This window comes from Myxocyprinus asiaticus, chromosome 12 (genome assembly GCF_019703515.2).
Source record: "Myxocyprinus asiaticus isolate MX2 ecotype Aquarium Trade chromosome 12, UBuf_Myxa_2, whole genome shotgun sequence".
NCBI classification, from domain to species: domain Eukaryota; kingdom Metazoa; phylum Chordata; class Actinopteri; order Cypriniformes; family Catostomidae; genus Myxocyprinus; species Myxocyprinus asiaticus.
The window spans coordinates 13,840,469-13,855,536 of NC_059355.1; the positions used below are offsets into that span (position 1 = coordinate 13,840,469).

A 15,068-nucleotide genomic window follows, 5' to 3' on the forward strand; every position below is an offset into this window, starting at 1 on the left:
ATGCAAACTTTTGAGCACAACTGTGTGTGTGTATATACATATACATATATATATATATATATATATATATATACACACATACACACACACACAGGTGCATCTCAATAAATTAGAATGTCGTGGAAAAGTTCATTTATTTCAGTAATTCAACTCAAATTGTGAAACTCGTGTATTAAATAAATTCAGTGCACACAGACTGAAGTATTTTAAGTCTTTGGTTCTTTTAATTGTGATGATTTTGGCTCACATTTAACAAAAACCCACCAATTCACTATCTCAAAAAATTAGAATATGGTGACATGCCAATCAGCTAATCAACTCAAAACACCTGCAAAGGTTTCCGGAGCCTTCAAAATGGTCTCTCAGTTTGGTTCACTAGGCTACACAATCATGGGGAAGACTGCTGATCTGACAGTTGTCCAGAAGACAATCATTGACACCCTTCACAAGGAGGGTAAGCCACAAACATTCATTGCCAAAGAAGCTGGCTGTTCACAGAGTGCTGTATCCAAGCATGTTAACAGAAAGTTGAGTGGAAGGAAAAAGTGTGGAAGAAAAAGATGCACAACCAACCAAGAGAACCGCAGCCTTATGATTGTCAAGCAAAATCGATTCAAGAATTTGGGTGAACTTCACAAGGAATGGACTGAGGCTGGTGTCAAGACATCAAGAGCCACCACACACAGACGTGTCAAGGAATTTGGCTACAGTTGTCGTATTCCTCTTGTTAAGCCACTCCTGAACCACAGACAACGTCAGAGGCGTCTTACCTTGGCTAAGGAGAAGAAGAACTGGACTGTTGCCCAGTGGTCCAAAGTCCTCTTTTCAGATGAGAGCAAGTTTTGTATTTCATTTGGAAACCAAGGTCCTAGAGTCTGGAGGAAGGGTGGAGAAGCTCATAGCCCAAGTTGCTTGAGGTCCAGTGTTAAGTTTCCACAGTCTGTGATGATTTGGGGTGCAATGTCATCTGCTGGTGTTGGGCCATTGTGTTTTTTGAAAACCAAAGTCACTGCACCCGTTTACCAAGAAATTTTGGAGCACTTCATGCTTCCTTCTGCTGACCAGCTTTTTAAAGATGCTGATTTCATTTTCCAGCAGGATTTGGCACCTGCCCACACTGCCAAAAGCACCAAAAGTTGGTTAAATGACCATGGTGTTGGTGTGCTTGACTGGCCAGCAAACTCACCAGACCTGAACCCCATAGAGAATCTATGGGGTATTGTCAAGAGGAAAATGAGAAACAAGAGACCAAATAAATGCAGATGAGCTGAAGGCCGTTGTCAAAGAAACCTGGGCTTCCATACCACCTCAGCAGTGCCACAAACTGATCACCTCCATGCCACGCCGAATTGAGGCAGTAATTAAAGCAAAAGGAGCCCCTACCAAGTATTGAGTACATATACAGTAAATGAACATACTTTCCAGAAGGCCAACATTTCCCTAAAAATGTTTTTTTTTATTGGTCTTATGATGTATTCTTATTTTTTGAGATAGTGAATTGGTGGGTTTTTGTTAAATGTGAGCCAAAATCATCACAATTAAAAGAACCAAAGACTTAAACTACTTCAGTCTGTGTGCACTGAATTTATTTAATACACGAGTTTCACAATTTGAGTTGAATTACTGAAATATATATATACATACACACACACACACACACACAATCGGTCAAAAGTTTTGAAACACGACTGAAATGTTTCTCATGATCTTAAAAATCTTTTGATCTGAAGGCTTATGCTTAAATGTTTGAAATTAGTTTTGTAGACAAAAATATAATTGTGCCACCATATTAATTTATTTCATTATAAAACTCAAATTTAATTAAAAAAAAAATAGTTTTTGAAATTGATGACTGACCAAATAATAAAGAAAAGCAGCCAATAAGTGCCCAACATAGAGGGGAACTCCTTCAATACTGTTTAAAAAGCATCCCAGGGTGATACCTCATGAAGTTAAGAAAATGTCAAGAGTAAATATCTACAAATTCTAGGCAAAGGGTGACTATTTTGAAGATGCTAAAATATAAACACAGTTTTGATTTATTTTGGATTTTGTTTAGTCACAACATAATTCCCATAGTTCCATTTATGTTATTCCATAGTTTTGATGACTTTACTATTATTCTAAAATTATAATAAAGAATGAGTAAGTTTTTCAAAAAATGTGACTGGTAGTGTGTGTGTGTGTGTATGTATATCTATCTATCTATCTCCAATATTGGATTTTGCTGATATGATAATGTGTTGAAAGGCAATTAATCTGCTAATAGTTTTTAAAATCGGTAGCCTATATTAAATGTACTTAGTCTTCCTGTAATCGGGAGGGCCAGACAGAGGCTACAAGAGTCCAAATTGAATTAAATTCCAGATGCAGTTTTTAACCAGGAAAAAAAAACAAATTCACAGTGTGGAACTTTTAACTTTAAAGGTTGAAATACACCAGGGACTCTTATTTTTAAATGTTTTCACTTCACTTCTTCTAATTGCTCATTCAAACAGATAAGGGAAATAAAATGTGCACTCCTACAATAATCTACAACGTATCACAATATAAACAATTAAAAGTAAACATTGTTATATTTAATCAACACTTCATCATCATCAACACTTGATCATTAGTAATCGCTTGTCATAAATTTCTGATATGGCTTCATGATTGTGAACTGCTCTGCAACAGCTGAAAACACTCACAAGCCACCACGCACTTGGAGAAAATACAGTGCCACACCCAATTTTTCACTTTGAAGGATTTATTTAATTATATCATAATCTTTTGAAGTTTGATAATCACATTAGGTCATATCACGATTCCTGTCTTTCCGCTCCCAAATTTAAGACCTCTTTAAATGATAATTAAGACTTTTGTTGTATCATTTTAGATATTCAAAACTTATGACCTTAAATTTCAGAAAACTGAATTTAAGACATTAAGACTTTTTTTAGGATCCACAGGAACCCTGCATGTTTCAAGGGCTGAGAAAGCACTCACTTATTACAGAAGCAGTGTATGTGTGATTCCCTGAGTGCTGCAAAAAAGATCAGCCCTGAATCTAGGCACGATCAGCCTATAACTGACTTTAGACAAAGATCAGCCAATTTAGATCGGTGGCTGATCGATCGGTACACCCCTATTTGTATGTTTTGTCGTATGACGACAGCTTCCCACTTACCACTAAGCAGTTTGCTATTATGGCTTAAAGGAATAGTTTACCCAAAAATGAAAATTCTCTACACATTTACTCACCCTCATGCCATCCCAGATGTGTAACTTACTTTCTTCTACAGAACACAAATTATGTAGATCCATACAATGCAAGTGAATGGGTGCCAAAATGTTAATGCTCCAAAATGCACATAAAGACATCTTAAAAGTAATCCATATGACTCAAAAGTTTGAATCTGTATCTTCATAAATTATATTATAGGTGTGGGTGAGAAACAGATCAATATTAGATCAAAAGTCCTTTTTTGCAAGAAATTCGTCTCCCTGCCTAGTAGGGGGCAATATGCATCAAGAATGTGAATCACCAAAAACACAAGAAGAAGAATGTGAAAGTTAATGTGGAGATTGACTGAGCAAGGAGGAGAATTTATGGTAAAAAAGGACTTAAATATTTATCTGTTTCTCACCCATACCTATCTTCTCACTTCTGAAGACATTGATTTAACCACTGGAGTCTTATGGTTAACTTTTATGCCGACTTGTGATTTTTGGAGCTTCAAAATTTTGGCACCCATTCAGTTGCATTGTATCGACCAAATCGACTGAGAATGTCTTCTGAAAATCTTCATTTGTGTTCAGCAGATGAAAGAAAGAAACACATCTGGGATGGCATAAGGGTGAGTAAATGATGAGAGATTTTTCATTGTTGGGTGAACTATTGCTTTAATGTGCTCAAACAGCTAAAGGCTGTGATTTAATTATATAAATATATAGTCTGCATGTGCTGAAAGCTTTACAGTAAATGAGTGATCTGCAGTTTGTCATTATTACACACGACAGCGTGCGTGATGATTATGATGAGGTATTAGTGAATAAGCGTCCGGCTACACACTTATTTTTGAAGCACGTACCACATGAAGATTGCTTATTTATATCTCAGGCTTATGTGGTTTAATCATTGTACTAGGGCATATCAAGATTTTACTTTATGCATTCATTCATTTGATCCTAAATATGTCAAATTCCGTGACATTACGCATTTTATAATTGGTTGCCCACAGGTAAAGTAACTTGCTTTAGCAATGTATTTCTTGAATTAATAAATTTTATTCAAACATTTTACAATTAATTTGATAAATTACCAATTTATTACTTCAGGTTCATCCGTCAAACTGGAAAAATGGAAGGTCAAGTCGAGAACATTGAATTGTGGGATGTGGTATTCCGTGCTGTATGCTCTGCTGTATACTGCACATTTTAGCAAATGTAACTGTTTTATTCAGGTATTCTACGCATTCAGAAAATTGGCATACTGTGCACAGTATACATAGCATATATTGCAGCAATATTAAGAGAAGTAATTTAGTATGTTATTATTCCAAACATAGTCATAATGCAGCCTTGGTCTCAGCAGCGGCATACCCACAAACTGCCCGATGCTTACTGCAAACGAAAACAGAACTGGCTAAAAGTAACAATTCAAATCTGATTGGAAATTGCATAGCAGCCAGTCATTGTTTGAATGTTGTGGCATCATCAGTTTCAATGTCACCCACCACTAAACATCACACAAAATGAGTAAACTGTGGTTGGTTTCTTTACATCATTCAGACAACCTCTTCTTGTCGAAGTAGGCATTTTCCAGCCAGAAAGAGTGCAAAGTGGATCAAACTTTATGAAAATAGTCAAAAGCCTGGCTAGAATCACTTTGTACACAAAGTTCATTCAGAGCAAATGAAACAGAAAAAAACTCAGAGACATCAGTACCTTCATGGTGTTGTCACAGCCTCCGATATGCTGCTTGTTGATGAAAACATTGGGGACTGTTTTCTGCCCTGTCATCTCATGTAGTAAGTCCTGGTAGTTGGACCCATCCTCTGTAACACACATCAGACGTGATCACAATGATTTCACCACTCATGTTACACATCAACACCACACGGGCGACTCTCCAAGATAGATAATCTAATCGGGTCCAGATCTGGCACCACTGCTGCTGAAGCTAATGTTTGGCTCCAAGAGAAGAGAAAACAACAGCCAATCAGTTTTACAGCTAGGGCTAGGCGACATATCAAATATTTGGAATAGTCATAATTTTACTGGTGATCTAAAATTAAGCAACACTGTAAATGTGCGTTTTAATCTGGCCATTACATTTTCTAAAGACAGTGTCAAGGCCAAAGCACACTTTGGTTTCGCATGTACCGTATTTTCTGGAACATAAGTCGCGTTTTTTCATCATCTGAAAGGCCCTGCAACTTATAGTCCAAAGTGACGTATATACATAATTTATACATAACTGATGCAAGCTGGTCAAACACAGGCACACTGAAACAGATGAAAACATCAGTCATATAGAGACGGTAGAAGCGTTTTAAAGTTGCCAATTCAGAATATTTTGCATTTACAAAGTACTGTATGCAACCAGTTTAAATATTTTGTCCATCATAACAATTGTTCTAACAAACTATAGCCCTAACTCCAGACCTAACTCCTCACATGCTCACAAAATGACATTTCATCACACTCATTGTAAAAACATTCAGTTAGTGAACCAGATAATTAATACATTGCAAAGAGGGCAGCAAATATCAGAAATATCCACAGATAGACAGTCACTAACGTGAATGAATGAATGGAATACAACAGGCATACCGTTTTACTCACAAACTAAAAGCTGTTTATTTGTGCACAGCATAGTTACAGATGTTATAAACAGATGTGCTTGTCACGTTTCTTTCATGAAACAAAGAATATGAGAAACTGTAAAACAGGATTACTAAAAGCAAATTCTCCTGTTTAAAACAAGGCCAAAAACACAGCGATACGATGTGTAGATTCTGAGGTACTGGAAATGTCAAACTGGAAATGGAAGGTCAAGTCGAGAACATGGAATGCGGTATTCTGTGCCGTGTGCTCTGCTATACACTGCACATTTTGGCAAATGTAACGGGTTATTCAGGTATTCTACGCATTCAGAAAATTGCCATACTATGCACAGTATACATAGCATATATTGCAGCAATATTAAGAGAAGTATTTTAGTAATATTAGTATTTAGTTATTCCAAACATAGTCATAATGCATCCTTGGTCTCAGCAATGGCATACCCACAAACTGCCCGATGCTTACTGTAACCGAAAACAGATAGAACTGGCTTAAATATGCAATTTCCTTTGTTTGAATATGTTACCACTTTATTGCAGCATAATGTGGTGGCATCATCAATTTGAATGTTACCCACCACAGAAACATTACACAAAATGAGTAAACTGTAATAATGTGAAATAAGAAATAATGACTAGAAATAATGTGTAGTTAGAGGTTTGTGTTTCTTTACATATTAAAGAGTACCCCTAATTAGTTTCACACAATGAGGTAAAAATATTCTAATCTGAAAATGCAAAAAAACTACACTGGTATCAGATCAGCCGATACTGAGATTTCAAATATCGGAATTGGACTGAAAGAGAAAACGTGGTAAGGGTGCATCTCTATTTGTTACTTCAGCATTAAAGAGGTTGCTCGCCAATAAGGTTTTAGCTGGTTTCAACATCCACCCATGCCTTCTTCGCCGGCGGAATTTCACATCGCAAAGGTAAATGTGACCACGCCTGTAGAGTTGACCATCTGATTGATCATTGATACATCTATGTGAATAATTTTAAATCAATGCTGCATTTACATGCACCCTAATAATGTGATTATAATGTTATTAATAAAGAGATTAAACTGTACCTCATGTAAACAGAATACTGCAATTATGATATTTGTGATTGTACTAACAATCACAGTAATGATAATCGCAGTAAGATATGTGGAGTAATCTAATTTTACATCGCTTTATACTGGCATGTAAACGGTTTGATCTCATTTCTTCCACTCTGACCAAAGCGCGCCTGCGCCAGTGCTGCAGACTAGAGGTCTGCATTCCCGTAGAAGTTCCGTGGGACCCGATTAGATTTCTTGTGGCATGGGATTTACATTTCCGAGTTGAAGGCGGGAGCGGACAGTAATTACATGAGATGTGGAAGGGAGCGGGCGGTCAGAGAATAGCATGAAACATCCGATGTGGATTTTTTATTTTATTAATGAATGCAAAAAAAAAAAAAAAAAAAAAGAAATAGTTTTTTTCTTATAACGTAAAATAAATGTGCACACAGCTTGTGTATTAAATTATCCAATATTTAGAGTAGGCAGGTAGTCAACGGGGCTTTAATAGAATGGCAGAGCAAAGCACACACTGTCAAAGAATGTGAAACTTGAACTAGAAAATGGTCAATTTAGTGTTAAGAAACCAACTTCAGGCGAGTCAAATTGGCGTCATTTTCACAAGTCATCTGATAATAGCAATAAAAGAAATTAAATGTTCTTTGTATACACTTGTTGTCTATTTGTATGGCTTTTGTGCAGAAAACAAATGCGGGGTTGCGTGAACGGAGCGGACAGGAAGAAAATCACTGCGGGCAGAGAGCGGGTGAACATGGAGTCAAATTCAGCGGGAGCGTTCATGTGCGGGATAGAATCTTGCAGGAGCGGGATGGAAAAAAGTCCCGTGCAGACCTCTACTGAAGCAGATGATGATATACTCAAGCACATTCGAAAACATTGCCAAACTGAAGCAGCTGCACTTTCTTCTTGGATTCATGCAAACGGCATGTTTTCCTGAAATGGTGCTCCACCACTGCAGAATCCACACAGCAAAAGAAAACAGTTGTGAACGTCCATTGCAGTCTGATTTAATGTTGAGATAAAAAAAAAGAGACCATAAACCACAAATTAATGGCAAGGAAACAAGTCTTTCAAAAAGTTTGTCCGTGCAGGCAGTACACAACAACCTCCAGTGCAAGCATTCTGATTCACATACAAATGACTTGTGAACCGATTCTTTTTAGTGAATCAAAACAGTGCATCCAGTTTAGTCAAAAATGACTCACAATCATTCAAAAAGACTCACAAACTGACTAACTAATTTTCCTTATGCCAATCTATAGTTAAAGATACATATGTAATGGGTTGTTTTTTGTAATAAATTTATTAAGAATTAAACATTAAAACATCAAATTTCTCAGCAAATAATCAGAGTAATGGCAATTAGCATGAAAAACTTCATGAAAAATCTTAAACCAATTCCATGTGTGGCAATCATGCCTTTATTTAATTTTTTTACTAGATTTGTACAGTATTTTGGTTCTCACATTAAACATTTTGAATGTACAGTTTGATTTGTTTGGTTGAAATAATGGTTCATTTTATTTGGGAGTGGGGGCAAATCACCATAAGCTTTTTCAGAATATCAAAATATCATGTTATGTCCAATGAAGTATATACACATTGCTGTGTTGTCTCTTTTCTCTCCCTGTGTTGTTCTCTCCCTCTTTCTCCCGTCTCTCCACCTTTCACAGGATTGGACTAGCCTGGATTGATCCCGGACGAGCCCCCAATTATGTTATGACCCAGTATAACGTGAGGCCACAACATAAAACTGGAACACCAAGCAAATGCATATAAATAATAGGCTTAAAAAAAAAAAAAAAAAAAAACTCTCAAAATATGTTTTGGCTACATTGCACAGACCTATTTACAGCCATTCAGTTAATTCACCAGAGAAACCAATTGCAATATCACGCTACTTACATGAGAACAGCGGTGCATGTACAGAGAGATAAAGATTAGCATGAGACATGAAAGACATGGGGAGGGGTTTACAGTCAAGAGAACAAAAGCAGAGAACGAAAGCACTTTACACAGTTGATCTGTGACGTTAGCAATGCTGCAGCGAATGACTCAGCAGATCAGCCGTCACGGCTAACATCGGTGCGACTGCGCGACTTTACCATTTAAACATTAACTTACAGAGTTCAGCACAATGTACAGAGCACACAAGATATCAAGAGTATTTCAGCTCATATCTGTCAAAGGCCCGAGTCAACCTTTTGCATGTCATTTAAAAACTTAAATGACATGCAACATAAACATTACACAACCTCTAGACTTCAACATAACTAACATTACTAAGGTGTAATTACTACAAAGGCATTCGAACATTAGTAGGAAGACCCTCAGCTAAAAATGACTGCATTTAGGTACAATACACTGTATTTAGTACCAGAAATGTTGACAACACACACGCACATATACAAGCAATATCACACGAGCAAGAGTGCGATATGGCCCTACATCAGCACTGCTGTGATTTGGCTGCTGGCCGAGTGCCATAGGTAATCACAGCAGTGCTGATTTAGGGCCATACAGCACAATTGCAAGTGTGATATTGCTTATATACAACAGTTCAATGAACAAGTACATTTTAAAAAATTAGGAAAAACTTGAGTACAATCATAAAAAACGCATTTGCGCATGGAACTACTTTCTTACGCGACAGATCAGAATCTGCCGTTGCTGGTTCAAACCAAATGATGCATCCAAGCCTCAGTTAGTAATTACAAAATTTCACTTTAGAACTAGTATCACGGCTTGGGCTGTTTCTAACAAGTTACTGGAGAAATAAGGTGGTGTGTGTGTGTGTGTGTGTGAGAGAGAGAGAGAGAGAGAGAGAGAGAGAGATACAGAGCATGTGCGATCACCTGTTGATGGTGTAGTCTGTTAGTCAGCTTTCTGAAGATAATGTAATTTTAGTGAAATTCATATTCATTTCTCAATGAAAAATAGCTGTCCAAGCGGGGGTATTCCTCCCTATTTCGTGGTAGCTGGTGCGCAAGAGTCATTCACTATAGAAACTGCAATCTCCTCCACCATTTTGAACAGAATTTTCTCTCCAATGTGGAAACTCCGGCAAGAGGTAAGTGCCTTGAGTTTGTGTAATTAATCAGTCTGTTGTGTTTCTCAGCTGTGATGAGCCTTAATGCTGAAGTTGTTAAAGCCTTTTAAAGCTATTTCCTAGCTTTAGTAGTGTAGTAGTAATACGAGCGATCACGGAATGCGGTTGAATGTAAACACTGACTGACGCTGACTTCACGTCTCCAACTGGCTCATATTACACACAAAAATTGTCTTTTGCCACCACCTGCTGGCTAAAATATGTAACGTCACAACATTAAATGTACAGAGCTCTTAACACATCTGCATTGCTCTTACACTTTAGTTTAGAATGGCATGAACACAAGCGGAGTGATACACACAGTGTGGAGTGAGACCATCAGCACTCATGGAACGTCTCTCGTCCAATCAGATTCGAGGACCGGAACTAACTGTTATATATATATTAGGGGTGTAACTGTGTATCATGGCACGATACAACACGGTTAAAACAATTTGACGATTACCATCATGGAGGTTGGACTGTTTTTGTTTGTTTGTTTATTATTTTACAAGCATATGTATTCAATACACGCAACGTCCTACACCTATGCAACACGGGTATACACACAAGGAGCTCTAAAATGCGACTACTAGCAGAATCTACAAGAACTGAAAGTGCAACCATGTAAGCAAATATAAAAGTATGAATGGACCATTTTTAATAGTAAAAATAAATGAGAAAGAATAGGCTACCAACTACTAATTTCATTTTCTTTCCTTGTCAATCTGATTTTCACAAAATTAGAATTAATTATTAAAGGCTCGTAACATGCTGATTAATAAAGCTAAATTTAGAAGGAAAAAACGTTATGGTCTAAAAGGCGCTCTGGAACCATGTTAACGTATGTGGCGCCTCGTGTCTACTCACACGCGGAGAAAGAGGCAACGTATGCAGAGCGGGACAGGGCAAGCTAAAGAAAAATATTCAAGAATACAGCACAGACTGGTGTACACAGCACTGTTGTTTTGTCACGATGCTCACTAGAGACGATGAGAGGGCACAACAGCCTTCTTGAAGTCTTGCAGTCTGGTTGGAATCAATCCGAGGTCTGGACCCGGATTGCTGAAGAGCTTGCGTTTTTAGCAACACGCACCTGATTGTCTAGATGCTGAATATAGGCTAAATATTTTTTTTTCTCTCTCCACTTTTCTCCCCAATCTGGAATGCCCAATTCCCAATGTGCTCTAAGTCCTCATGGTGGCATAGTGACTCGCCTCAATCCGGGTGGCGGAGGATGAATCTCAGTTGCCTCCGCGTCTGAGACCATCAAACCACGCATCTTATCACATGGCTTGTTGAACGCATTACCACAGAGACCTAGCGCATGTGGAGGCTTCACGCTATACTCCGCGGCATCCACGCACCCCAAGAACCACATTATGGCGACCACGAGGAGGTTAACCCAACGTGAAACTACTCACCCTAGCAACCGGGCCAATTGGTTGCTTAGGAAGCCTGACTGGGGTCACTCAGCACGCCCTGGATTCGAACTTGTGACTCCAGGTGTGGTAGTCAGAGACATAGACTAAATATTGAAAATTACTCAAAAGCTTTTTTTTTTTTTTTTTTTTTTTAAATCACAATAATATAGGTTTATCGCCAAGCCCTAAATCAAAGACAATATTATTTTAGAAAAAAAACAGCTTTGATTTAAAATATTTTAAATGTATGAAAACAGTGACAGTGTGTAAGTGAGACAGAGACAACCTAATATTATTCCATACTTTCTGCAAAGCTAATTATTAGCTAATATTTCCATTTGGTGTCACCACTGACCTGTTCTATGCTGATTTTTAATCCCAATACATCTTTGAGGGATCATATAGCACTTTTAACAACAGAGCTAAATTTTAAATGTTTTGTATATGTCTTTAATAATAATAATAAAACTTTCAATCGTAACTTTTCTTGATTCAGGCTTAAAGAATCATAAACTGAACCAAACCTTTTTCACATTTTGTTATGTTGAAGCTTTATACTAAAGTGCTTTAAAAAAAAAAAAAAAAAAAAAAAAAATATAATATAATACTCTTATAATGACAAAGCAAAAACCAGATTTCTGATAACTTTGCAAATTTATTATAAAGAAAAAACCGAAATATCACATTGACATAAGTATTCAGACACTTTGCTATGACACTTGGAATTTAGCTCAGGTGTATCTCATTTCTCTGGATCATCTTTGAGATGTTTCTACACTTTGATTGGAGTCCACCTGTGGCAAATACAATTGATTGGACATGATTTGTCTGTCTATATAAAAGGTTTCACAGGTGAAAATGCATAGAGCAAAAACCAAGCCATGAGGTCAAAGGAACTGCCTGCAGAGATCAGAGACAGGATTGTGTCGAGACACAGATCTGGGGAAGGCTACAAAAAAAGTTTTGGATGCATTGAAGGTTCTCAAGAGCACAGTGGCCTCCATAGTTCTTAAATGGAAGTTTGGGACAACCAGTGGTCTTCCTAGAGCTGGCCACCCAGTCACACTGAGCACTTGGGGGAGAAGGGCTTTGGTAAGAGAGGTGACCAAGTGTAGAGGTCGACCGATATATCGGATTTACAGATTAATCGTGGCCGATAGTTGCGTTTTTTTAACTATCAGCTATCTGAAAAAAATCAACTCTGATAGTTTCCGATAGTTATTTTTGGTTTCATTTCTCTGTGGCCGGCACTGGAGGGTTCTACAGTCTTAAGTCCTTGGTTCAACAATATAATGGCACCCTCTAGAGGTTAAATAAAAAAAACAATCACTGACTCCACGTGGAGTTTGTTGTGCAACGTGACTAGGCTATTTATAGAGACAGACGCTTCAAAAGCGAATTTGAAACATCAACATAGAAAAGCCAAGGTATGTTTACCATAAAGGGCTTGACGTTAACACTTGTCCGGAACAAGTGGAATTTTGAATGGGCAAGTTAAAGAGAATTTTACTTGCCTGACCAGACAAGTAGCCTGATTAAAATCTCAATAACGAATGTTAGCTCAATAGCGTGGGATTGCGGGGATTGAGCAAAATTGTAATAATTCCCACGTTTCACTTTCAAAATGCGAGGAATTCCCCCTTTTGCGTCGCCCTCTCTCCATCTCGCCTTCACTCGTGGTGCAGTGTTCAGCAGCTTGTGAGTGCGAGCAGCAGGGAAGCGAATATTTACTGAACTTTAGATTTTACATATATAAATGGGTATAAACCTGTTGGTGCGAATGGTGTTGTACCACATTTCTACAAGCGAGTGATGTGATAAAACTATTGCTCCTATTTATAATCAACAAAGCTGTCTTCATCGCAAGCGTGCAACGTTGAAGAGATCTAATTTTGTCTCGTCACATTGTGGCACTCCATTATACAGCAAGAAATGCAGAAATTACAAAAACGCTTTGTGAATACCATCTGTTGAGTAGGGCTGCAACTAACAATTATTTTGATAATCGATTAATCTAACGATTATTAGAACGATTGCAACGATTAATCATTAGCTCTTAACCGATTATTCAGCTTGTGCCCCGACTTAAAAGGTTGTTAAACATGCTTACTAGCACTAAAGAGGACAAAATCAACTTTTAAAAATCCCTCTAAATAGCATTCACTGAATTAAAGGGAAAAAATACTTGTTTAATTCAATAAAGAAATTAAAAAAAAAAAAAAAAAAAAAAAATCATCAAGTGTTTTTGTCTCGTTTTCCATTTAAAATAGTCTAAAAATCCTTAAAACAAGATGCATTTATTTGAGAAGCAACATAAGATATTTAGACTTGCTTTAAGAGAATTTATCAAATACAAGTGTATTTTGTATATACGTGTATTTTTTCACTTGGTTATACCGTATACCGCATAGCGAGTGCAGTAAAGACAAGATATACTTATATTCAAGATCTATTCTCTAAAAGCAAGTCTAAATATCTTATATGCTGCTTCTCAGGTGAATGCATCTTTTTTTTTTAAAGGAGTTTTAGATACTTTAAAATATTTGTATTTTTAATATTATATTCAACATTCTCAGATAACAATTTTTTCATCTGCAGAATAGCTGCTAAAGAAAATGTATGTTGTTTTAAAGGCATTTTAGATATATATATATTATATATACACAGATAGATAGATAGATGCACAGTGACATATTATGATTCAATAAATCACGTTATAATCTAGAGGCATTGCGACATTTGCGCAACTCATAGAAGAGGCGCTGACCGCACAGAAAAATGCCAATTTCGGAGTTTGTAGTTATTTACATGATCTGCTTCCGTATTATTTGAACTTTAATAAAGCTATAACGAATTAAAAATAACTGCATTTAAGATGTAACGCTGGGGTGTTTCCTTTAAAGACGCTTAACACACAAGTTTTGCTTCAGTGGAGCGGCAGCTCCAGCTCCACTTATTCCACAACGAGTGCTTCTTTATTTACTTATTTTGTATTTTTTGCATTATAATTCCCTCATACTTTGTGATCTATATCACCTGAAGCTGCAGTGCTGCTCTCGCGCGTCATTAGAGTTTCATATGATCTCATGTTACGTTAAATGAGATCAAACGACTATTCGACAACGAAAATGTTTGTCGACAACTTTTTTTTTTATTGTCGACGTTGTCGATAACGTTGACTAATAATTTCAGCCCTACTGTAGAGTGAAGAGAAACGCTTAAAATAGACTTATGCACCCGTTACATCTCTCATCTTTCTAGAGCCCCATCTAATGTATCCGAGGTATTTTCCCTGTCATGTGAATCAGTCAATTTTGATATATAACAATATATATTAAATTATATTAATACTATAACATTAATAAATTACACACAATGAAAACATTATCTATCTTTAATATGCATATCTGTTTTGAATCTGCAACACAACTGATTTAACAGCAAGGTTATCTCAGGATTTTATGTTAACATTTTCAATACATTTTGTCAATATTAAACAGCCATTTTTAATGCAACTGGTGAGAACTGACTCAAATCAAAGAGATGATTTACCCAAAAATGAACATTTGTAACACTTTACAAAAAGGTTCCATTTGTTATCTACATCAGTTAACATGAACTAACAATAAGCACCACTTGAATTATTATAATTTATTAATCTT

The 15,068-nt window shown here is 36.8% G+C and overlaps 1 protein-coding gene across 1 annotated transcript in view; it reads right to left on the reverse strand.

Annotated features, from left to right (window-relative positions):
* The window catches only part of LOC127448673 (thioredoxin reductase 1, cytoplasmic-like), a 75,706-nt gene that overhangs the window by 39,216 nt on the left and 21,422 nt on the right, over positions 1 to 15,068 (reverse strand). The window contains exon 3 of the mRNA XM_051711390.1: positions 4,930 to 5,039. Within this exon, the coding sequence (XP_051567350.1) occupies positions 4,930 to 5,039 (110 nt within the window). The remainder of the gene's footprint in view (positions 1 to 4,929; positions 5,040 to 15,068) is intronic.